General features: G+C 32.4%; 1 protein-coding gene across 1 annotated transcript in view; it reads right to left on the bottom strand.

Moving 5' to 3' along the window:
* Window positions 1-19,649, bottom strand: part of t (C45 family peptidase tan) — a 52,376-nt gene extending 32,727 nt beyond the window's left edge. Inside the window, exon 1 of the mRNA XM_068766924.1 lies at window positions 19,492-19,649. Coding sequence (XP_068623025.1) covers window positions 19,492-19,537 — 46 coding nt within the window. The 5' untranslated portion in view covers window positions 19,538-19,649. The remainder of the gene's footprint in view (window positions 1-19,491) is intronic.
* Between the last annotated feature and the right edge of the window lie 7,681 nt (window positions 19,650-27,330).

Below are 27,330 nucleotides of genomic sequence, written 5' to 3' on the forward strand. Positions count from 1 at the left end.
TGTGATGACGAGTCATGAGGAAACAACAATGAAGAAGTTTTAGTATTAAACATATTTTCTTGTTCCATAGATAGTTTTACTAAGATATTCATTTTGGCATAATTCCGTTAATAATAGAGTTTGTGTTACTCCATTTGCAATTGCAATAGTAATGTTGACGTATAACCGTCTGGTAATAGAAATAAAAAAAACCTACACGGCTTCTTCTACGTGACAAGATTACGTTGATACTAAATTCCTTGGAATAACTTAACCTTGTACTAGCCTTGTAATGAAAACACAGTTGGGACATGAAACTCTCTGAGTTTAAAGATACGGGCTGGGATGTAACACACACACGTGTAGTGGATGGCAGGTTTCCTTTACTCTTTGCGATTTTGACTTGAATTGGCAAATGAGAGAGGACGCTTCGCCTAGATTTTGCCTGGTTTTAGGTTGCAAAGCTTGAGCCTGTACTTATTATTTTTATGACAGAATAAGAAGGCCGCCAAGCTCTTGGTTTATATGGCAGGACTCTCCATGGAATGACTGACACAAGCGCCTTGAAAGAGGATCTCGGGTGAGCCCCTTATTCAAATCGCGATTCAATGGGAGGTTAGCGCTTAGGTTGGCTAAATCTGGACTGCTGCCCAAGTGACATTAGCAGATTCCGTGGCTTCGAAATTGACTTATTTTGAAGTAGCGAAGTCTCACGGCTTCCGGCGGAGCCACGGCTCGCGATGTTACATATTATTGATATACCAGATTGGGAGTCCGCTGAGTTCTTAGGTTGTTTTGGTGGACGCTTCATGAAGTAAATACACTTAAATGACCCGAAGGGACCTCAGTTTAGGCTGTCACTTGTTGATAATACGCGTTTAAAATTCCGAAAAAGCGGTGCTCGTGAAGGTCGGACCTCGACTTATTTGGTTGGTATTACCTGGCTGACATTATTATCACTTCACACACGAAAGCGTTAGCGCTCGGAGGAGTTGCATAAAAAAAAACTCCGGCAATGTTTCTATTTGTTATAATTGTGAGTTGCTGTGATTGTATAAACGAGGAAAATTGTTAAGAAATAATTTTAGTAATTAAGCATTTTTAAATGATAATGATGCCTGGAAATTATTAGTTATTGTAGAAAATTATTTAACTACTCTGTTTAGAACTTTTTTGAAAGTACGAGAAAACAGAATACGACTGGGTTTATTTTGAGCTCTAGTTTGATGGGTGCGTTAGAGACTTTTCAAGTATTTAATTGAAGGCTGTTATTATAAACGATTCCGATTGTTATAAATGATTATAATGATCTCATATAATTAAGCAAGGTTGACTTTGGCTTAGGGGTTCAATTTAATTTTACTGATCAGGTTCATGCAATTTTTGGATTACATATGTGAAGCATCCCAAAAGCGAATAAGGATTATTATTTAAATAAACATTTTCCTTCCAAAAAAATTGTTAATCTAGGGAACTGTAATCATAAGACCATATTATTTGTTTCGATGGATTTTACTCAAGTTGATTGTGTACGGCAAATTCTAGTCTATTGTATAGAGGCGGAATGCGATGTTTCCAGCTCTCTGAACGCTCATTGCTTTGTACTGTATCAACGCAACTCTATTTCTGAATGCGCCGCGCGTTTCTAGTTTACGGATTTACGTTTATTCAAATCTTTGACTTGAATTCCATATTCTCTATGCTGCGTTACAAAGGGAAATGGCTAGCATATCTCGCCTTACATTGCTTCTAACAACCCGAACAAAATCCCTTTGAGATATCTTTTGTCTAATATTACAAATGTCAAGAACAGAAGTTTTATATTTTTATAGTATAAATTTAAAGTTAAATCGTACGAACAAATTGTTTATGAGCGAGATGAATAAATCATTAATATTTGACAGGGGGCTTTAAGGTTTTAGTTTCAGATGTATAAGTTTAAGGTGTTTTTTTTTAATTTCGTCTCTACTTTTTTTTCAGCTGGGATTATGGGATAATTAAAAATATAAGAGAAAATTGAACAAAAGAAAGTGACGCCAAGTCGAATATACTTATTTTTAAATTATGATAACTTTTTTTTACAACCTGTACACACGCTGTGAAGAGACTTAAGGCTTTACAGAATACCAGAGAGTTTAATGCGGTGTAGTGGTAAATAGTAGTCAGGTGTGTGAATATCAAAATGAAAAAGTGGTAATTTAATTATAAGGCCATATTTAAAAAAAAAGAGATTTCCTAGAAATTTCTTTTTAACATATAACGATTATAATTTGCATCTATTGCTCGAATTCATGTTGTTTGTTGGCAGATCTACGCATGTTAGAGAAGTTATATACCCAATATAGTATTTGAGTAAGTAATTTATTGGTGAAATACATAATAAACCTACAGATTAGATTCCAATTAAAATCAGCTTGGATCTTTTTATTTGACATATTGTCGTAGTTTCAGTCCATGGACACCCATTACATGGCCTCTTCTCCCCGAAAATATCTATTGGTATATCATAACCGCTCCACTTGGCAAGCGTGTTGGTGATAGCAGTGTAGTATTATCGTATGCAGAGGACACTGCTGCTCATACTATAGAAACCTATTTGTGTGCAGTGGCAATGCTATATATTTAATGTATAATGTGTGAATTATATAAGATTGCATATCGGGAATCGAACTTGCTACCTACGACCGCAAGTCCCAGTCTTTTACCACTCGGCTACCGCTGTTCTACGTGTATATATCTGGTGTATATATAGCCACACATGTAATTTCATATTAAATTTAAAGAAATAGAACCTGCGTTGTTAAATCGAATCGACTATTACAAAATAATCCCAATAAACAATACAGAAAAGGCTATGAAATATTTATTATACTGTACTAATAGTTTTGTGGTTTTTTGTCTACTTTGAACGTTACTAAAGGCAAAAACGAAACGTGACGTCAATGGAATAACTGACGGCACTCTTTGATACGCCCTGCTTGAAGACACACGACTATCCTTGGAAATATCGATATGTACGATTTTGTTGTAGATCTATGTAATCTGCGCCATATATAACATCATATATGTTAAAATTAACTGTCCTGTTTTTGTCCTGGTTGGTTACAACAAAGCATAAGAAAATATCCCATAGTTTTAATAATTTAACATCTTATAATATATTTCACGTCATGTAGGTTGTTTGGCTGTACTGGAATGTAAGATCGATCGGGTCAATTTACCTTCCGCAACCACGCGTGGAGTGTTTCGTGCTCGATCACTGCATGGTACTAATTTTATTTGATTGGCAGCTAATTGTTTCCATGTTACCTTTACTACGTCATTTATTTATATATTTTCTATCAAACGATTAGACGATACCTTTACTGGACATTAATTATTTAAGAAGAAATCTTTATTAAAATTAAGAAATGGTTTAAATATAGGCACCCCGAGGTTGCCAGTGGAAAAATGTCTTGTGTCTTTAATATATATAGTTCAAGTTCAGTATCAAGTTTAGTACAACAGAAGGCTTTGAAGGGTATACGTCAATTAATATGTTGATTATGTATTGTGCCGTTCAGATGCAAGACGTCCACTGTTGGACATAAGCCTCCTCTATATATGTCCAAAAACCGTAAACGGTAGCGACAGGTTATTCAAAAGTCAATATCTTCGTATTCTTTACAAAAATCTCTATTGAAACGGTTGTTTTTATTTTCAAACACCGTATCTAATGTAAAAGGCAACAGTGTGTACTAAATACCTATTTGCATACGGCCACGACTTTATGTTTATTGTTAAAATACGCCATAATACCGGCACGATAAAATACTGTTAAAGATAAGTAAGAAGTAATAAATATTTATTGCTACTTTGTGGCGAATTTTGTACTTGATTGCTTTTTATAGCTGCCGTTTAGACATTGCCAGAGTAACGCGTTTTTAACAGCAATAAGGATAATACTAGTAATATTTCTATTCAAGATTGATCTCATGAAATAAATATACAGGATATCAGTAATAGGCATAAGCGCTTTTAAGGGGAGAATGGTAATTTACTGCAATAAATGTATGGTACACCTTATTCAAAAATATATTTTAAAAATATATACATATATACAAGACACGTGTGTGCTTTTATTAGCCAATTACGTTTTATTTAAATTTATGTACGATTTAGAACTTTTGTCCTGGTATTTGCCGGTTTATTAGTTACATAACAATGGAGAGTGCTATGCTCGTTTCGCCACGAGAGAATCAGAAGAGTGATGAGCCAGAGCTGGTAAACGCGGCGTAGATAGGCCCAGTAGGTGGACCGAGATCATAGTTAAGGTCGTAGGAAGTTTCTGGACCGGTCTCCCGATCTTTGAGGGGGTTCTATATCTTGCAGTGGGTATCCATCGGCTGAAAAGAAGAAGCAGGAGATATGCCGGTTGATGATGTTGTGCTAAAGGAACCTAAAACAATATATAAATAGTCGGATGTCCGTTGCCCGCATCGCGCGACCCGCATTGCCTTTTGTGGGTGTAATTTAATAAAATCCGTTATTTGTCATTTTAAAATATGAAAAAAAAAATGTTCTGGCCAAATTTTATAGCTATTAGAGCTTTAATAAACAATTTGAATCCTTTTTGTGGGTCGTGTTTCGAAAAATCTTTACTTATCTGACCTCCGCTCTGCGAGAAGTATGTTACTATTAAGTTTGAGGTTATATATACACACACACATATATATATATACATATATACATATATATGTATATATGTGTATATATATATTCATATATTATTTCAACCTAATTCATTCTGGAAGACCGCCTGAGCCTGAAGCAGTGTTTTGTCGAACAGCAACTTCTCTTATACAGGGTGGCCCATAAGTCCTTTGATATGAAAAAAATTTATTAAAATAAAACTAATTACATTATGAATTAAATTTTTATTTACAAAAAAAGCTTAAAAAACGGGAATTATTTTTTGAAAATAACGTCTTCTAAATGTAATCCGTTGCGATCACGGCACTCTTGCAAACGACGTCTAAAATTGTCGATGACTGCGCAGCACGTCACTGCTGTAATGCTTGTCATTTCTCTGCGGATGTTTTCTTTTAGGGCCTCAATTGACCGCGGGTTTGTGTCGTATACTTTAGCCTTAAGGTAGCCTCACAAAAAAAATCCATCGGAGTCAGATCTGGACTGCGTGGAGGCCAGGAAATGTCTCCTCTCTTAGAGATCACTTTGCCAGGAAAAAGTTGACGGATAACGGGCATAGCAGTGTTAGAGGTGTGAGAAGTGGCCCCATCCTGTTGAAACCACGTACTGGCATTAAAGCCTGAAAAGTTTTGCAATTCTGGTATGAAAAACTCTTCGATCATAGCCACATATCGCTCCGACGTAACAGTAACTGCGCGCCCTCTGCCATCCTCAAAGAAGTAAGGCCCTAGGATACCATGGGCTGACATAGCGGCCCAAACAGTCACTTTCGGACTATGTAAGGGCTTCTGATGCTTAAGTTTTGGATTGATGGGGCTCCAATAGCGGCAATTTTGTTTACTAACATGCCCGTTAAGATGGAAATGAGCCTCGTCAGAGAACATTATGTTATTGAAGGAAGTAAACCGATTCAACATTTCATTCGCATAATTTTGTCTTTGAATACCGTCAGTTTCCTTTAATTCTTGAACCAACTGAATTTTTTAAGGGTGCATATGTAAATCTTTCTTCAAAATCCGTTGTAACGAAGTCCTGGATACGTTTAATGCTCTGGCGCGCTTACGAGTTGACTGTGTCGGATTTTCGCGAATAGACTGTGTCACTGTGTCTATGTTTTGTTCCGTACGTGACGTCCTTGGGCGACCCAACCGCGGTTTATCTAACGTCGAACCGGTCTCCTCGAACTTAGCAACCCAGTTCTTAATCGTTTGAAGAGTTGGAGTGTCGTCAAAGTTGTGTAAACCTTTGTGTTCTCGAAATTTACGCCGCGCAACGGTTGCCGAATTGTCGTTTTTATAAAACTCGCGCACACAAAACGCACGGTTCGCTCCGGTAAAACGCTTCATCTCGACTAAATTCCCAGAAACTGAAGTTACTCCCCCCCTTCCCCTGCACCGCTCACGCGCGCCCTGTTCGTTTTATTCAAATTTTACTTTTCAAAGGACTTATGGGCCACCCTGTATTTCAAATATGAACGAAATAATTATAATTATTATTAATGATAAGGATGATGTTGTTTGACTTTGTGCCTCATGAAAATTCAATACGCACCAATGATCATTAAGCACACTCTGCAATTAGGCGAGTAATGGTAATGGCAATTAATAATGGTAAAATTGGTGAACAAAAATTATCGAACGGAATCCAGTTTAAATTGAATTTTGATGGAAACTAGTTTGCTACTGAAGTTTACTTCAATCTAGTTTTGTGCGGATAGGAAATGGAAGTGAAACATTGTTTCTGCCAACGCACTGAATTCTAGTTAGCTGTTTTGATTGGTTCCGATATCTGTTGCGTGTATTTATGTACAGTCCATGTTCTGACGGCTTATCAGTTGGATGAAGTTCACAAAGACAGAATTTGATTACTACAAGCATTTCAGATAGTACATAGCTTCCGAATTTACAAGCTCAGCGCGATTAAAAATTTGTTTCATATTGTTAAAACATACCTTCGTTTGGCAATTTATTATTGATCGATTAAAAGAGCAAATATTATATCTGTACATTTCTTATAGCATAAACATTATCTGTAAGTCATAAAAAATATTAGGGCAGGCTACATAGCACTCAGAACAGATATATGCAGATGAGGCTTCAAGGTTCTAGAGTGACAAGCATAGCGTATGAGTCCATCTACAAGCTGGATCGACAACCTGGATGGAGGTCTCTGTCCAACAGTGGACGCCCTACGACTAAAATCATAATGATGATGATATAAAGTGTTAATCACTAACACACATGGACATTCATTATAATTTTATCAAAACAAATTTTATGAAATCATTATATTCAGTATCGTATGTTATTCCTTCAAAAATAAATAGATTTACCTTTCTTCCATACATTTAATACAGGAGGTAGTCTGTTTGGAAAATGAAAATGTTTGTGAATTGTAGAGAGCACAGAAGTTTTATACTGTATTGTAATATGCTTTCCCATGCAATATCCTAGAGTATTTGGCTTTGAATAAATGCATTTTCATATTAAACGGAAATACCATATACGTTGTAAGGCGGGTCTTTTGGGACATTGTAACATAATGGTCCGGATATATTGACGTCCTGAGGGAACGCTCGAATTTATAGACCTATAACCACTTTCATTGATGTGATTAAATAATTAATATGTGTAAAATTGAATTCCCATTGTTTAGCATATTTAGTTATTACATTTGACATGTCGCCGATTTAGTTTGATAAATATTGCGTTTTGGTTTAAAGAAGACGTAGCAAATTTATATATAGATTTAACGTAACAATAAGTCATGAGGTGAGGAAGACAGATGTCTACATTCTTAGTAACACCAACTGGTAATTTAGAACTTGAGAAGACTGGAATAGAGTATCGAGGTAGCCACCCAGGTTTCTCATATCTACTGTGAAGACAGACGTTGGCTAGTTCTACGGAGAATGCTCTCAAAGATGTTTTTTCAAGAAACCAGATCATGTCACCTCAAAGACGCCTACTGTAATGCGTAGGTGTTGCATGTTCGCATCTAGTGACTTTTCGCGACCTATTCTATGGCATTGGCTCATGTAATAGAGGGCCTATACACGCTGCAACCTTCAGTGGTGCAACTTCACTTCGTGGTCGCCAATCGAGAGCTTTTCGGCTGTAGATTCCACGAGCGTTGTAACCTGCTCACTAATACTTCAGACGAGCAATTCTTCAACGAATGTCGGTGACCTTCGTTGTTCTGTGATTCTCATAATAAATATTATATATCTAAATCAATCATTGATTTTATTAAACCATTCCAGGAATAAATTAGTTGAATCGTACAGATATTCGTAGGGAGTTAGTACACCAAATGGACACAAAATCGTAACGAAAGTCACGATGATGAATAAATCTAAAAGATAATTTGAATGTTCGACAAATCAGGGTAGTTTCATTTAGGTCTTTGGGGACGTGAATGCTGCTGTAAGCATCTGCACTACGTAAGAAAGAAGCTGCCAACCATGTGCTACCAAAGCGACGAAGAAAAAATGCAAGACATGGTGTACCATTCGTTCGAGGAATGAAAAGCTTGGTTCCAGCAGGTCATGAAGCGTAGAGGTAACCTACTACCAAAAAGTTATGTTGCAGAAGGAAGCTGCAAAGAATGACAAAGCGAAATCTTTTCATTTGTAGCAGGACATCTGATTATCGGATTGGGTTGCACCCTATTCAACTATTATTATCATTACAAGGATAACTGTACACAACGGTATTTTTATTTTAAAGCGGTAATTTTATCAAATATTTATAATATTATAATTAATATTTTATATATATAACGGTATTTTTATCACTTTCAAAACCATGGCAATTGAGGTGGAAAGGTTCTAGATTTGCGACAGGAACCCCCCCTCTATTCCCCTAGGTGTACCAACGACATAGCGAAGGTCGCCCGGTCATGGTGGTCATCTGTATGTGAGGACTGTGCCTTGCAGTGGACGTGTCAACTTCATAAATATCATGAAGGATCACATGTTTTTACCGCCAATGCACCAAAGAGTTTTTATTTAATAATAAGTGAAGAAAGATCATATATGAAATAAATTAAAAAATTACGATGATATTAATAGAAGTGGTTCAGAATTTATCCCCGCCAGGATTCAATTACAGCGTTTAGCCCTTTTACGACTATGTTATAGTATGCATCTGTTATTAAATATGTGTAATGAAGGTGCGATACGTAAATATGTCGTGTGACAGTCCTATTAGGAATTTTTAGTTGGGATTTTCCATAACGTAATTTTTCTTCTTTCATGAAGCTGGCTATATATATATATATATATATATATATATATACATATATATATATACATATGTATAAATATATACATGTATATATATGTATATGTATATAATATGATACTCTTTGTTAACTTATTCCAACGACATAAAAAAGCTCAAACATGAAACATTAAGGATCTTTTATTTACTGAATTTTAATTACTTAAAACAAGATTACATCACTTATTATTTCGGAAAACGTTGATTTTATTTCATTGCTTCACAGAAAGGTCCGGTTATTGTATGGAAATAAGTAATGTTATTCCAATATTTTACGTATAACCCTCATAATGCTTAGTCAGCTGCTTCGCCACGCCACGCTGCCAAGGCTACACGCGAGATTCGCCTACCTTCAATAGTCCGATAAGTAAACTAAACCATAACTATTAACATCTCATTGCTTCATCTAGTACAATAGCGAATGATAAATTTGCAAAACAAATGAATTCCTACATTGATTAAGAGTCACGTTTTTGTTATACTGAATTATAATTATTCACTGAAATAGCACATTCAATTTTACGTCTATTCTTGTCGCCGATTAGATCTATAACAAGTTTCCAAGTCATTTAATTATGACATCATGAAATTTAAATTTAAACTAATATCATATTATATATATGCATACATATGTATATAAAATCCACACACACCCACACACATACACGTGTGTGTGTGTGCCCGTGTGTGTGCGTGTGTGCGTCTCTGTGTGTGTGTGTGTGTAACGTGGTCGGAGAACGCTGGATGCATGTCGCTTTCCACCGTTTCTATTGGAAATTTATGGCGGTGCCGTATGTACAGCCTAGGACGTCATATGGCTGAAATGATGATGGTGATGACTTGTAACATCTTAATTTATATATTGATCTCTTAAAAAGTAATTGAATGGAAATAAAGAATAATTTAATAAAGGTTCTGAATATTTTATTCTACTAAGAATTAAAGAACGTAATTAAACTTGTATGTTTTCATAGAAGTAAAGAGCGTTCCGAGTTTCGGCAAGCGATTTCATGTTTCCTTATTACATAGACATTCTAATTTATCTTGTATAGAAAGTATAATTTATTCAAAATAAAGGTACTAAATCTCTTCGTCATCTGCATTAGTTTATCAGCTGTTTAATTCATCATTTAGTGTTTGATAGATTCGTTACCACATATCTAGAACTTTTTTGGCCCTAGAATACATTTATCCCGTTTGTAATTTTTAATTCACGGAAAGCGAAGTGAAAAAATTACAGATCTTCAGAGCCGTGATGACAAAGATTAAAACTGCCCTAATGGTCGCCAACCTCGGCAAGAAGATGGCACTATAAGAAGAAGAAGTAATCTTTAACTTTGTTATATATCCTTAAAGATTACAAATTATCTGTGGGATAGTCTACACGGTTATTTTCTTACTTACCTCAAGTCACGAGAAATATTTTTATGTAGTGAAAACAAAGCGAGTAAAATAAAAAAAAATATTTCTTTTTCTCTTACAAGCCATAGAGTAAATAATACTGCCCTTTACTGTCAAATATTTGACTTCAATGAAAACAAAAATAACAAACAGCCCGTTGAGACAAGACAAGACAAAGGTTAGGACGCAATAAAATAAAAGCTATCATCTATCGTAAAGTATTACAACGTGAATATATATTTTTTATTAGAAAAGCTTTTCAATGTACGAAATAGATAACTAAGTGATGTGATTTTTATTTACTCTTTCGATATTAAGTCTATAAATCAAGTTATCTGACTAACTATAACAGGCCAAAAAAAATCTTATAGGTAGAAGTTATAAATTTCCTCACGATTGAAAAAAAATATCATCTTATCTTCTGGGCATCTTATCGAGTCAGTAGTATTTAAAAATTAGTTTTAGCAATGACATTTAATTGTATGATAAACACTAAGTGAGAAATCAGATTAAAGCGAGCTCCACTATTTAAATTTGAACTAAAGAAGGTTACTTATCTTTTGTTCACATTCAGTTATTCATCTGTTTAATGAAACATGAAGGTTGTTACAGTTTACCATTTTTTTTTCATAAAAGATTTTTTAATTAGCAGAATAAAAGTTGAAATAGGCTAAAAATTAAATTGGTGAATATTCATATGGATTGCTTGATGAGAAAAGGTTACCGTTGATTATTCATTGATTCATGTCAGCCGATACGCCTATTGCAAGGTATAGGCCTTCCACAAAAGTCTCCAAAATGACCGTCAGCGACTTCCGGTAAATTTGATCAGGCCATCTGTTCACCTAGAGGGCGACCTACCTGCGCCGCGTCTGCTGTCTCGTGGTCGACACTCGAATATGCCGCGAGCGATAATCCGCGCTCATTGCCACTACTGCCTGTGACTTTGACTACAGCTTATTCAGGAGTTAATCAGCTCTTGAGATACATATGACGCCAGAGGTCTTTCGTCCTGCAATGTTGTTCTTAAATATCTCGTGTACGTCTCGTCAACCGCGTCCACTACTGTCTCACTAGTCACATGCAACATACGATGACTAGCATTCCCGCGTCACTATAGCTTCTAAAGACTTAATTACAGAATAACTTTGCCTTTGTTTTAAAAAGATATATTACCTTCATTTCATTTTAATATAATACAACTTGAAGGTCAAAAAATCTATTTTTTATAAACATTTATTACATAAATCAATTAAACATAAGTGAAACATAATTGATTGATTTTAAAAATTATTTATCATAACAAGGATACCTATTTTTTTAGTAAATGGAACATAATTGATATAGGATTTTAAAAATAATTTATCATAACAAGGATACATATTTTTTTAGTAAATGAAACCTAATTGATATAGGACTTTAAAAATTATTTATCATAACAAGGATACATATTTTTTAAAGCTTATTTGTACAACGTCGTTCAGTATATTTATACTTTTTTTTAATTTATTTTAAATACAGTCTGGAATATTATTTTAGATATATCCACGAACGATTTTATCGTATTTCCGAACTGTAATAAAACCCGGGAGATCCTAGAAACGGGGTATTACCATGTTATAGGTAGTGAGCAGTTTAATAAGTCATATCATCGGATGAACGGAGGTCCGCTTCAAGCTATCGTAAAATTGCATTCGCCTCTAACGCTTGGTTATATTTTAATTTTATTTAAAACGTGACTGCACAAGGAAAATAAATGTGTTTTCCTCAAATATTAATGTTACAATTATGAACCTTCCTTGCGAATAGCAATATTCAAAAACAAAACTCAAATGAACAGAATGATTTGTTATAGATGTAAAAGTTTTAAACAACTAAAAATGATAAATAACGTAATTGTAATTTAGTAAGAAAATATGTTTTCGGATATCTATATAATAAAATTACTTAATTACTGTTTGTTATCTGTTCCTATAGACTATGTACAGCCAGAAGTTATTGGCCTGTTGTACTCCAATAGAAAAACTAAACTAACACAACGTAACGAGTGATCGTTTTATAGCTGATGATTGCTAATAGATGTAAAAAATCTTTAAAGCCTTTTGCTGATAAATGACTTAAATATTCACCATATACCTTCAAACGTTTTACACTTACAACTAACCAACTTTTATTTATTACACGCTGGTTTTGAACGAATCCGCTAGACTATTTCCATCAGTTAACATCATACAATTGAAAGACGATGTGAAATCAACGAATTTAAATTTTTATATTTCAGTTATTTTACGTACATGTAATAAATTTATATATCTTTTAATTTGTATGAGAAATGTCCTAAATAATCGGTTATGAGGTAATAACTTATGTATAACATACACAGAACCTCAAAATAGTGTTATATGTGTCAATTATTATTATTAGTTATGTTATTATTTTTTTCATCTTTTTACACGATTAACGCCCGTCGCAAGGCATAGGTCTCCCAAAGATCGCTACGGTCTTGCGGGCAGCGCATCTAGCGACGTTTCGCTAACATCATCTTATATATTCATCTTAACTATGTCGTTGATCCACGAAGCTGGGGGATTCCCATGCCGCGTCCACCAGCTTTTGGTCGCCACTCGGGAACCTGTCGGCCCGAACATCGGTTACATGGGCGATATGTCCCGCCTATTGCCACTACAGATGCGCGATTCTTCGAAATCCATCGGTGACCTTTGTTATTCTGCAGATCACCGCATTTTTATTCGAACTTCCAGCAAAACTTCGGGTATAACATAGTGGATCAAATAATAGTGATTAATTTAGCAATAATATCAACAAAACTATAGATAAATAAAAATTCGAATAAATTCTGTCACATTTGTGTATTTTTTAGATCAAAAAAGATTTTTCGAATGTCAGAAAGATGCTTAGTATTAACTGTGGAAAGTTTCTATACGAAATTATCATAAAAAAATCATTGAAACGTCTGCATGCGGCACTTTATATGTATGGATATATAGATAAGACGCTGTTAAAAGCTAAACCGGTTACATTTTGCTTTTTACCTACACAAAGATTAATTATTGAATAATGATTCGATGACCTACATAAGGTTAATATAATAAGTGGTAAGACCTGTTATTTTGTTAGGATTTCGGCGAAGAATACATGCGTCTCTGTCTATAGTTAGACAATACATGTATATATACATGTATACATGTATTGTCTAACTCTGTTATGATCTTTTTGGGCAACAGTTTTTCATTTAATTTACGAGCTCTGTATAAGACGAAACTGAGAAGTTATAAAAATACTAGAGAGATCTTCTTAATTTAGAATAAAAGAAACAATTTTTATATAAGTATGATGTGGAAGCTTCCGGAGTGATATCTCCCAGCATTAAACAAAATACACGCAAAAACCTGCACTATTCATTGATATGTCACCAAATTTAATATTGACAGAACTCACACAAAGTCAAAGAGAGATAGAGAGAAAGAGCGAGGGAATGTAAGAAAGAGAGAGTGAAAGAAAGTGAGAAAGAAGAAAGAGGCTGCGAAAGAGAGAGAGAGAGCGAGATAGACGATGTTGGTAGTTTAGAAAATTATGTTTTTAATACGTGTAAATAATTCTTATAAAATTAATAATTCATTTAAAATTGTTTTGGCCAAATAATTAAATGAGGCATTCGATATTACAATATCATGCCTTTGATGCTTTAAATAAATAATATTTTGCTTTTAGCTGTACGCAATAATTTGTTTTTCTTAACTTCGATACGTATTTTTTGCGAATAATAATATGTACTATAGGAGTGCGATTAACATAACTTGATTTTGTTTTCATTGTTATTTATTTACTAAACGAGAGGCTTTACTTTCAGCTGATTGAGATTTATAAAATTTTATTGTACCAATTGTTACCGTTGCTAAATTTAATGGTAACTGATAATAAATATCACTTTGGATCAAATTATATTTCTTGTGATTTGCTTAGACGAGCCCAACTTGGTTATTCAAAAATCTTTGTAGCTCTGCTATTAACGTTGCCATAACGTAATTGTTCCTTTAGTAATTGTGGCGTACACGGCCGTAACGACTGGTATTGTAAAAATCTATATTGATATGAATCGTGTATTACAGTCATTTTAACAATGTTTCTTGTACAAATAATCCCCCGAATGTGCAAAAAGGAAAACACGGGAACGGCTCGACCAAACCCTTTTTCATAATTTCCTTGTGGCAAAGTGAAAAGAATATAGAAAAAAACTAAAATTGGAAAAATAAAATAAATTGCACACACTCGTTAAAACATTTGACTTTAATCAAATCCATACAACACAGTGTTAGGATGCAATCAACCAAAAATGTGTACCATTAAGTATAGCCTTGTAAATATAATGACATTATTATTTACGAAGTATTTTTAGTCTATTTATTTTTTTCTTTTATATTACCACGGGCCAATGAATTTTGGCAATACGGATATTGACGGAAAAACTTGAACAAATAAGTGATTATTTTGCAAGTTGATGAAAATAACCACACATAAATTTTATAAATAAGTTTTAAAAGTATTCTCTTTAATTTAAATACAATACAATTAAAGGTTTATTATTCGTACGAAATAGTGAATTTCAATCACGCGGAAAAAATCCGAGCATACGTTCAAACAATTGTAATTAAAATTTCTCACGTGATTAAATCGGCGTGTGCTTTGACGCTCCGTGAATATAATTGACTGTTAATTTTGGGGTTTGGTTGCAAAATTAACACAACGATAATTAATTATATTATACCTTTTACTGCTACGCTATATTTTAGCTTCTTATATAGAAGCTTTACGCTCGTATATACTTAACGTGGTAAGATGTATATTAGACGGTCCCTTTAGAATAATATGTTATCGCTTGACTATACTTACCTAATTTCCAGTGACCAGAATAAGTTCCAATAGATCTTAGTAGAGCCGCTAATAGAAAAAATGATACTTTATATATGATAAAAATGATATAATTTTAAATTTAGACGCAAATAGGGATCACCGAGGAAATGATGAATGAATTTCAAAGATATAAATAATAATAATAATATTATAATATATATATATATAGATGTGTGTGTGTGTGTGTATGTGTATATACTATGTATGTGTTTATGTTTTGTATATGCTTTAAACAAGTCATCTTGCTTGCTTAATTTCGTTTGAAATTAATGCTTTGACCAGTAGTACGATGATTTTTGCATATATTAAACTGCTCTACCCGAGTAGAGCTGTGTAGTGTAGATGTTGTGTATGCAGCTTGGGACGGCTGCGTGGACCACAGGCGAGCCAAGGATGGATCCGGATCGAACCTCGGTTCGTCCACGTTGTCCGCGATTAGGGGGCGGGCGGCCGCTTCCTTCAAGTCATCTGTTAACTTATAATATGTATGGTGAATACAGCATAAATGTTAGCAATGTTACTTTTTTCTAAAATAATTGGAACACCTTACGTTTTTTGTTTTTTGAACCTTAACAGGACCAAACCACGTCTCGATTGATTGCTATTCACCCCACTATCATTTTAGTCGTAGGACATTTACTATATTTATATAGACCTCCCTGATATATTTTCAACGGGTCTGATTGGATTCGGACAAAGTTCAATGTCTTCCGTCGATCTTAGCAGGGACATTTGGTTTTTTTGTGATTTTAATTATCATTATAATAATTTCAGCGGTAACACTTCCACTGCTGGGCATAAACCCTATCTATAATTTTCCAATTTAAAACATAATGAGGAAAATATTTTAACATCGTACACTGAATAATACTCTCATGGTTTCTAAAGATGTTTTTAATAGTTTTAGTCGTCGAGTCCGTGAAACTGCGATTGCTGTACAACAACGAACAAGGTCGTCAATGATAATACTATGCTTATCGCGCATGTATGAAGGCAGAGGCCTTTACATTTGCTACGTCTTTTCTAATTGCTTAAAACTATGCGTTAGTCAAGATTATGGTGGAACGTATTTGTGAGATAAATAAATATATAACTACATCATATATATATCAGAATAGTATTTCTTCATACTAAAAGGTTTCAAAATGTGTTTATATACAGGATGATTGGTTACAAATGTAAAAGCTTTAAAGAAGTATCGTTCATTTGTCAGCAAAAATGATGTAAATCTCTTACAACTATAACTATTTATCATACATAAAGTGATTAATCTAAAATACGTTACAATAATTATTTGATCCAATAACATTTAAAAGTAAAAAGTCTGCAGAGATTGTTAGTAAAAAATATCTAATTTTAAAAAAGTATTAATTGAGCTACATATTATTTTGATGTACAATTAATACCCCCACTATATCAAAGTAAAAAACAAAAAAAAATTACAAGCTTTACTTTTCTTGAACTCCTAACAATTCCAAAAATTTATAATGTTTTACAGAATTTAAGGACTTTGTAAGTATATCTGCTGGCATATATGCTGTCTGTAGGTATTCAACTTTAATTACATTATTTTTAATACATTCGTAACCAAAATGACCAAAATGAAATTTAATAACTATATGCTTTGTCCTATTGTGGAATATAGGATTGTGTAGCAACTTATGTGCACTCTGGTCATCATTAAAAATTACAATACATTGCATATAACCTGTGATTTCTTCTTACAACTCTCAGATATACCCACATATTCTGCCTCTGTTCTAGATAACGCAACATTCTTCTGCTTATTGCTTCCCCAAGATATCGAACCTGCAGAAAGAGTGAAGCAGTAGCCTGTGCAGGATTTTCTATCTATGATATTGCTACCCCAGTCCGCATCCACATAGCCCACTATCTTATTGTCATCTGTGTCACAATATCTAATACAATAATTTTTGGTACCTTTTAGATATCTTTATATACGCTTTGCATGAGCCCAATGCTCCTTATTGTAGCAATTGTTAAATTAACTTAAGTATCCATCTGAGAAAGCTATATCAGGTCTGGTAAGTATAGCAAGACACATTAAACATCCAATTAGTTGCTGATATTTAATACCAAATCGAATTTTATTAACGTGTTTTAATTTTTACATCGTTATTTATTTATTTCTGTAATCATTTGATTTTTATACAGGGTGAAACATACATTATTTGATAGCGCACGAGCTTTAAATTTACCTATTTAACGCTTTTAAACCTAAAACTGATCAACCTGTGTAATGTTACCAAGGTTATGAAATATAAACAGGTCTTGACAGACCTTTGACGTAAGGTATGAGATATTTCGATATTCGTTTTACTTTTAGTTGAGGGATTCTGTTGATCACGTAAGAAGTGACAATTCCCACCACCAGTAAAAAGAAATTGATATTGGGTGAAGAGCAGGGAGAGGTGATTTCCTAGGGAAGAAAGATTTATCTCTCCGAGAAGGATTGCATGTGCAGCCGCCTCAGTTAATTTCTCTTTGCTTTGCAATATAAAAACTATGACTAAACATTGTTAGGTTTTAGTTGGCCAAAGTCCGTCATATCCCGTCTTTGTATATCCGGCACGTAAAGTAAAAAGTCTACTAGTTACATCACTATAAAAGTAAACCAAAATAATGTATATGTACAGAAGTCAAAACTTATTGACCAGTCGCATTCCAATAGAAAAAAAATATGTAACATATTTCATTCTAAGTAAGAAAAAGACCAATATTTAGCCACTGCATGTGCGGAAGTGGCTAAATATTGGTCCTTTTCTTACTTAGGATGGACTTCCGCGAGGTAACGCCTGATTCCATTAAACATATTTCATTAATAACTTTATTTATTGATTAAGAATTAATTAAATAAAACACAACTTACTTTGAACCGCGTGAACTGTCAAAACGCACGAAGTTCATAGCGAACTGTCAAATTACATATTTGTCAAGTTTGAATAATCCTTAAATTTTCCAATTGAAGTAGATTATTTAGTTATAGGTCTTTGTTTATATAAACACGGAGTATATAGTAAAACCCTTCATCGTTGTCAACAAAAGAATTTTTAATTTTATGGAGACTATAAAGGTTTAACGACCTTATCATTGTTTCAAGTAACTTAGATGATACAGTATAAACACTTAGACTAAATAGAGCAGTGGCAGCTCGGCGATAGAAGACTAAAAATTGCGATCGTAGGTACGATTCCCGAGATACGATCTTATGTAATTAACACTTTGTGTTTTAATTATATGGGAATTACACTGCTTTTAAACAAGTTTCCAGACGATGGGTAGCATCGTCTACTGCGTACCATAACATTAAAACGGGACTGCAAACTCGCCAGCCAACCGTGGAGATTATGGAATGTCCACCATAGATTTAAGCCTCGCAATGGGCGTATATGGGCTGAAACGACAAAGACTAAATCAAAAAATAAATGAACACAAGAAAGAAAAAAGTTATTTTATTGATCCGTTTAGAATTTTATATTGTTCTCTGGTCTTCGATATCAATGTTAATAATAAAAACCCGTAAGCTAAAGGTTGAAAACATTACAAGTTATTGATACATCAGTTATGTTGCTCCCATAATCTAGATTTATTCTTTATGATTTTCAATACAATAAAACACAATTGGATTTCGCACGAAACGGATATAAAATATATAATAATACTTAAAGAATAACTAATAATAAATATTCAACGGTTTGAAGAAGATTGTCTACTTTTTTTTAGCATAATTTGCATTCAATCAATATATTTTAAATTTCATAGTAATCATTTTAATATATTTCTATATTTCTATCGATAAAAAATATGTTTTTACAAAAATAATTTAGACGGTATTTATCACACAATTTAGTTTGCTAAGATGGCCGCAATGTAATGATTCGTAAATGTTTAAGATGTTCTTCTTTGTTGGTGTTTTTAAAGGTAAAAATGATGTGTTTATTTATTACCCATAAATACTGTGTAGTTTGAATGAATCATTGTATATAAATATAAATTTGATATGTATTTGAGAGACGATTAAACCTACGAAATTGTCCAAAATAAAGAAAAATCAAACGAATAATATATTTCGCAATGCAAACAGTTGAAATTAAATTTAAATCCCATGCTCATATTAAAAAAAAAAATATTTAAATTAACGTAATTAAACTAGAAGATTTAGATGAGACATTTTTCAATTACTTACCAAACACTAGAAGCACTAGTAAACAGCACTGGTTTAAAAGCCTCATCTTTACTTTTCACTGGAATTACAAATGTTATTTCTTTAAAGTAAAAGCCTGATTCAGGAATAAAAGGAGCGTTTGATACCGCGCAAATGAACAGAGCGCGCTAAAGCAGCGTTCATATATATGTACGTTATGTATCTTCCGTTCTACGACTTTATATAAACTTCACAGCGAACGTCACTGTTGAAAAAAGTAAAAATAATGAGCTGTAAATTACAATTTACGGTATATTAGGCGATGAAGTGATGTGCGGCGTTCACGAAATACGTTCCTATTTAACGACACACTTGTTATCAAAATGAGCACAATGTTAATACGCAATTTGATTTAAATTAAAAAAACAATTTACCCAGAATGTCACGCGGGTGTGACTTTCTGTAAAAGTATACCAATATAATTACAATTGTTCTTTCATTTAGACTATACCATTGATCTTTTATGTCTTTCAATTGTAGCAGTAGAAAAATTTTAAATTGTAAATAGAATATAAAGTTCTAGACATAGGATGTATCTCCCATTTTCCACATATTGATATTAAATCAATATCTTTGTAATACGAATTAATTTTTTAATTATTGATTTATTTTTCTTTTCATGTTGTGACCGACATAGCTCAGTATATTAAAAGATTTAAGTGGTATTGGATTGGTCACATAACGTGTAAAACAAATACTAGATGCCTTAAGTTTCTATTGTAGAGACCACTGGAGAGAGGTAGACAGATGATCTACATATAGACCACAAAAACCCATAATTCAGACCCTTTTCATCCGGTCTCATTGGAAATTTTTTAAAAAGACTCGCGTGAAGAAATGAACATTATTCGTCACAAATATTGGTGATGATGACTGTAAAAATATATTTTACAGTACGACCTATCCATGTGTTATTAGAAATAGTAATAAAATACTTTGTTAGAAATCAACAATAATTTGTCATTCGATTTGAACCATATCAGTAATTGGATAACGTATTATTATTAAGGTTAATGATTACGATTTAAAATATTTAAAGAAACATTACTAAACTCTAGTTTTAGATAGTAGATGTATTGTAATATAGTAAAAAGAGTCGTTCATTACTATAGAATGATACTCATTTGTATTTAGAAACCGTGAATGGAATCAATTGTTTTACAGATAAGTATATATTAGATAATAAATTAGATAAAGTATAGTTAGTTTTGAAGACGTATGACATTAATAATATTAATAATTATTTTTCTCTAAAATATTTTGTAAGGAAACCCAAGTAAGGAACCTCACGTATTGAATGTATATTGACAGAATTGAGGGTATATAGAAACGATCTTAAAGATATTTTCAGTTCAAAACACACTGAGATCAAACTAAGTATTTAAATGTAAAAGATTCCTACCCTACTGCTACATGAGCGCCCACGTCTTGCCAATGTAACTTACATGTTTGAAATTATTAACGGCTCTGTGGATTGCCTCAAACTCTTGAGTAGTATAGGGCTTAGTATTAGTTCAGTGAACCTGTACTATGTCTGCAACATGTTTCTTATGTAAGCACAATGTATCGGTAAAATTATTTCCTTATAAGAGCGTGTAGGCTTTACAATGAGCTCTCACACGAAATTCACTTGTACATATTCGATACCACTGTTCCTTACGAAAAAAAAATAATACTAAAGAAGTTTTTTTTAAGGGCGCTTATTTTAAAATTATGAGATAAAATTACTTTATATTTCTTAGCTAAATTAAACGGTTTTTAAGCCTAAACTACTAATCAGTATTTTAACTTTTATTGTATGTCTTACGTTTATTTTTTAAAAGCGGGACAGCTTTGTTGGTTGGTTTTTATAAAAATGTGTTGCCAACTATATACTCGTATATTTAAACAAGATTGAACATTCATAGCACCTACTGAATATTGTTCATGGGTTTTTATGTATATTTGTGACAAATTTTATATAGCTTTGTGTGTCATATTTATATTCTTTGATTTTTATTTATTTTAGCTGTTAGTTTTACAAAGATAATTATTACCGGCGCATTCTTCCTCGTTTATGGCCAAATCTTTCACCACATAGGCCAGGCCGTTCGATTGTGGAATGATTTACCGCTGAATATGACGTGCTAACTCACTACCTATTTTTAAGAAAATGATTAAGAACTATTGACTAGACCTATGATTATCTATCTGCTAATTAATTTCTTTTTCTTTCCCTATTTATTCTTTCTGAGGTAAGTGCGATCGAAATCAGTTTGATGTTTTTATTTATTATTGTAACATATTTATAACATATTATACTATATTTATAATAAATATATGTTATATACATTTGTATGTATGTTTATGTAAGTTTGTTTGTAAATACGTATGTTTTGTACACGTCAACTATCCATTATTAGCACTTCTACCTTTTCCATACTATGGTTGTCTGTAAGAGTTTGCCTTGTATGATAAGACTGCCCTTTGTACTTTTTTGTATATTATTATAAAACTATTTAAATATATCCCAGTAAATTAATACATAAAGTAAAATGGGATAAAAAAATAACTGACATTATATCAGTTGAACAACTTTTGCTAGACAAAATCCTCTCCCATATATTTCTAATAGGACCGTTTGGAAGTTGCCAGCTTTCAGCGTCTCTTGACTACAGAGGCATCTGTCAATCTTGTGGGTGGACATTCTACGCTGGGCTCGCCTGTCAAATGGATACCACCACTCTGGAACCTAGGGGTTCTAGCGATCATCAGTTCTGTACGCTAAGAGACCTGCCTACTGCTACTTCATCACCAATCAACTGGGTTGTATCGGTTTCTTTTGTTAATTCATCTATTGATCTCCTTCCTGTTTCTGTTTTGACATACAAGCAACTTAAAGAAATAAATTTAAAATGCATGCAATGCAAAATGCAATTCTAGTATAAAGCTAAAGAGTTTAATGTTAAATTATAAATTACTCCATAATTGCTATATTTTACATTTCATGTCATTTAAAATTTTTGCACAATTTTAACTGGTGGTTATTTTTATCAACTGGTTTATAATAATTTGTATGTATTTTTTTTAATATAATAAAATTTTTGGAAATTATTTTAAATAAAATTTCTCTTTCAATGAGTGTTTAATTTATTAAAAAATAAAATAAAATAAGGTGTTCGTAGTCTGTACACGCACCGCGGCAACATATTTTACCGGTTTCGTTGATGTAGAGGCCTCAACGAAATTAGACGAACACAAAGTTGAATACACATTCCATTTGTTTAAAACAAGAAAATAACCCGTTTAGTCGTCTGATTAAAAGAAACACGCTACATATACATTTTATACTTGGTTATATGTATAAATATTTTAAAGGGGTGAACGGATAGTTCGATTGCTATCCCTTTCCACAAATCTATATAGTTCTTATAACTACATAATATATAATTTAAGAAATATTTAATAATCTAATGATAATACAGTAAAAAAAACATTTTTAAATTCAGATTACTACATACACAAATTAATTATTGTTGTAGATATTGCATCGCTAGAAGTTATTGGTCCGCCGTATTCAATATATTAATTTATCTAGCAAAAAATATACTATACGATTAAGAAATAGAATAAAAATATTTAACGAGAAAGTAAGTTTTAAGAAAATAAAAATTTCAACATAATTTTATTATTATTGTGTATAGTAAGAAAAAGTAAAAGTGAGTAGGTAATTGTACCTAATATAATAAATATTATACCTAATTGTACCTTGCTCGATAATCTTAGTAGAGATATATGGGTAAGACTCGAGTAGTTCTCGGAGGTGTTACGCATGAAGTCTAGCTCGCTAAGTTCGACATGATCAGCCGAATCCTACTCGGATTGGCGTCGTCGGGGAAGCTCTACCAATATACCGAAATGTATGAAGACGATGATCGTTGATCAGTGTGTGTAGCCGGTGATGACTTACGGATCCGAAACGTGAGGCATACAGTGAGCCTTATAAGAGAAGACTAAAGATCACCCAGAAAGCAATGGAGAGAGCTATGCTTGAAATTTCGTTGCGACATCAAATCAGAAATGACAATACAACCAACACGAGCTGGCAGTGCAAGACAGATCATCGTGACGATTTTTGTGAGAGACCTTTGTCTTGTTGTGTCTATCAGCTGTAGAAATTAAGAAGAATTACAACAAGTAGAAAACTCATATGTGATTTACAAATTGGAGAAGGTAAAGCTATAACATAATTTTATGAATATGTAACAAAATTGTTAGGTTAAGAAGTTTACGAATAAATTTTTTTAATTTTTCAATTACAAAAAATAATATTCAAATTTTACACAAACAGATATAATATGATTGTTTGTATTATTTTTTCGTACACATATTTCGTATATTTGTTTTTGCGTTTGACTTTGACATTGGAATTTTTTTATGCCGACGTCATGTTTCCATAAATAGCGTATATTGTCTAACGGCGGCAGGATGATTATTAACTGATTACTATTTTTAAATTTTGTTTTTTTTTTTTTAATTGTGAATATTATGATATTACCTACACTTTAACTAATTACAAAGAAAAACTGCGCGGATTCCTTAATTAAAAAATTCAAAAGATGCACATGGCATATTAAAGTATGGCAACATTTTACTTTTCTATTTTACTATAAAAATAAGCAATATAGACGTCAAGGTACATATAAAAACTTTTTTCTGAAAAAAAACTTTTGAATTAATTAACCTATGTGACTGGCTGTTAATAAACAATTTAAAATAAGAACACAGAGGAGAATCGATACGTACTACTAGTGGAAAAGAGAAGTCAACGTCGTCCACAGATGTCTTTGTTTCTTATTCGAACTTGTAGAGAAAGTCCCAAGCATAGGTCTCTTTATGGCTAGTTGAGATACAGAGTGTGAGAGACCACGTTTGAGTGTCAAAAGTCATCACCGCGAAAGTACTGAGGGATTTTGGACGAGAAGATGTTTAGTAGATTTCCGAACGCTGCTAAGTCAAGTTAAATTCGATGATTGATTTCTATCTTTTTAATGTATATGTAGAAGGTATAAAAGTTGATTGTTCTGGTTAAAACACTACACGTTGCCTACATTTTTTCCGCTTCTCACGATCCGTAAAGTCACATGTAACTATGGCTTATTGCATGATGTTTTTTGTAGTCAGCCGGGTCATACCCACTAATTTCTAACAACTAGTTCTCGTTAATGCGTCATTAACGTAATTTTTCCTATTAATTTCACACGTAAATTGTACTGTTATCATTGTATCATGAGATGTTCTGATTTCACGCAAAGATTATCTCACCACAAGGCACGAATTCTCTAAAGATTTACCGCAAAGGAATAGTTTTAAGAATTCATTTGATTTATAACTATTATTTATTATATTGATTAGATAATATGTTACAAATTAAACTTGGAAATAAATATCCACCGAACCATAAATAAATAATAGTAAATCAGTAAAAAATTCAGAAATAAATAAGCAGTCTATCGCTGTTTAAAAATCTACCTTATTTTTAGCAAGTCATCGTTTGACATAAATTCAATTATCATCGTAACACTTGCTTTAATTTTGTATGACCATTGTAATTCAAAACAATGGTTTTTATATCAAGTAGTCACCTACTAAAGAATTTAATATTATTTAAAAGTTGTACGTATGTCGTATTAATGAAAATTTAATATTTATTATTTTCGACATTTAAGTATTTCGTTTCCAAAGAGAATAATAATATATTACAAGTAAGGAACAAGGCAACATTAATATTAATACCGCATACGTACCTTTCAGTTCCTATTATTATAATAAATAATATTTAAAGTGACATAATAATTATTTATTTTTATAAGTTTTAATTTCATTTCAAGTTTGAAATGAAAATACAATTTCTTATCCCCTATTCATGTTAGGCACATGCATTTGGTATTATATCATATTCATTTGCTAAAATATATAAATACATAATGTACATAATTGTTTGATATCGTCTACCAATTGTATTTAATTTGGATTGTATTTAATGTAGATATTATGGTGTATATTACGTCTTGAAATGTATCGATATGTATCGATTTTTTTCTTTATAAACAAATGATATATATCTGTATTACAAAAAAAAAATCAAAAAATGATTTTAACGTAGATTAAAGATATTAATAAGAAATTATTTTTATTATAATTGTTATAAAATACCACCAAATATTTAAAATATTGAAAAACTGTTTTACATCAATACTACTAGAATTTTATATTTCGTCGTTATAGCTCATAGATACCACTGTTGGACATAGCTTCCCTTAAAGATATTTATGGGGGATAAAACATAATCGCCATGCTTAGCAGGCGGGTTGGTGATTGCAGTGTTATGTGGCTCGGACGATGCTGCTGCCCATCTTCTAGAAATTTATTTGTGAGCAATGGTAATCCTATATAATTAATGCACAAAGTGTGAATTATATAAGATTGTATTCGTCTTTTTCCTCAAAACTGGGCTGGTAATAAATACTGAGGTTGTATATCGCGGTAATAGATGATAGCATATCAGAGCTGTATAATTTCAGCTTAATTCATTTAGTCATTTATTCATATTGTTATCTACTTATGATTATGTATAGATGACTTATGTAAGTCATTAGGAAATGACAAAAGAACGCAATTTGTTAAAACCTAGAATCAAAGTGTGCTGTCCAATATTTGAATCCATTAACTTAAAACTAAGAGGACTTAAAACCAAGTAAGTTGTTATCTGAGAAGACTACAACAAACTCAGGCGCCATGATTTGGGATCACTTACAAATAAGTGAAATTTGGGATATAGCTTAAAAAGGGCCGTTGGCCGTTTTAGATAATTTTCCTAAGAGTGTATTTTCGTAGTAGAGTATATTGTAATCTATCTTTATATATAGCGATTAGATAAAAATGGATTTATCGAAATTCCACCCGCAAGGAGGCGGAAGGCGGGCGTTCGTTTATCTCGAAGCGGACATAGGACAGCTAGTATTAAACATATAAACATGTATAAAAACATTTTATGTGTAAATTAATTTTTCGAAAGCAATCTAAAATGGGAGCTGCAGATATTCTTTTATCTTTAATAAAGGGTTTTTAGAACAAAGAAATCAATTTGTTCGGTATTGCACCATCGAAAATAAAACAAGCTTTGGTATGTCCATCCATTATAACGCTACCTGAATGTAGATAGCAAGAGACGTGCATAAAGGCTTCCGATTTTATTACAGATCGATTACACTCGCATGCAATAAAAACAACCTCCTCAAATATTTTTTTTAAGTCCAGCTTGTTTAAAAATATTCTAATATGAATACGACTTATTTATATCAGTATATTTCAAAACATTCTGTACTATTTTTGTAATATATGACCTGTAAATATATAAATTAAATGTAATTCAAAGTGATCACTACAAGTGATGTCTTATAATAATAATCTACAATTACTTACAAATATAGGTTTAATGATTTATTTATATTTTTATTGTAACTGCATTATGGTAAATGATAATTTCTGTTTGATAATATAATAATAAAACTCTAAAGACCATTTTTGGTTTTGATAATCGTCATATTTTTGATACCTTTTGATGTGTATTAATTGACTATGATTTGTTCGAAGCAAGAAATGTTGTTTTTGTTATTTTTCCATCCATTCCCCCTTTTACAATTTTTTTAATACTCTAGCCAAAATTTTAAAAAATGAGCACACTGTTTAGTTTGTTCCCTAGTTTCATACTTAGCATTCGATTAGAAAATTCATTTTTATTTATCTACTTAACATAACCAAGCAGTGCCCGAACAAACT

The sequence above is a fragment of the Battus philenor genome, unplaced genomic scaffold, assembly GCF_028537555.1.
Source record: "Battus philenor isolate CCGP_79_NKW_IND1 unplaced genomic scaffold, ilBatPhil1.0.hap1 SCAF_1, whole genome shotgun sequence".
NCBI classification, from domain to species: Eukaryota; Metazoa; Arthropoda; class Insecta; order Lepidoptera; family Papilionidae; genus Battus; species Battus philenor.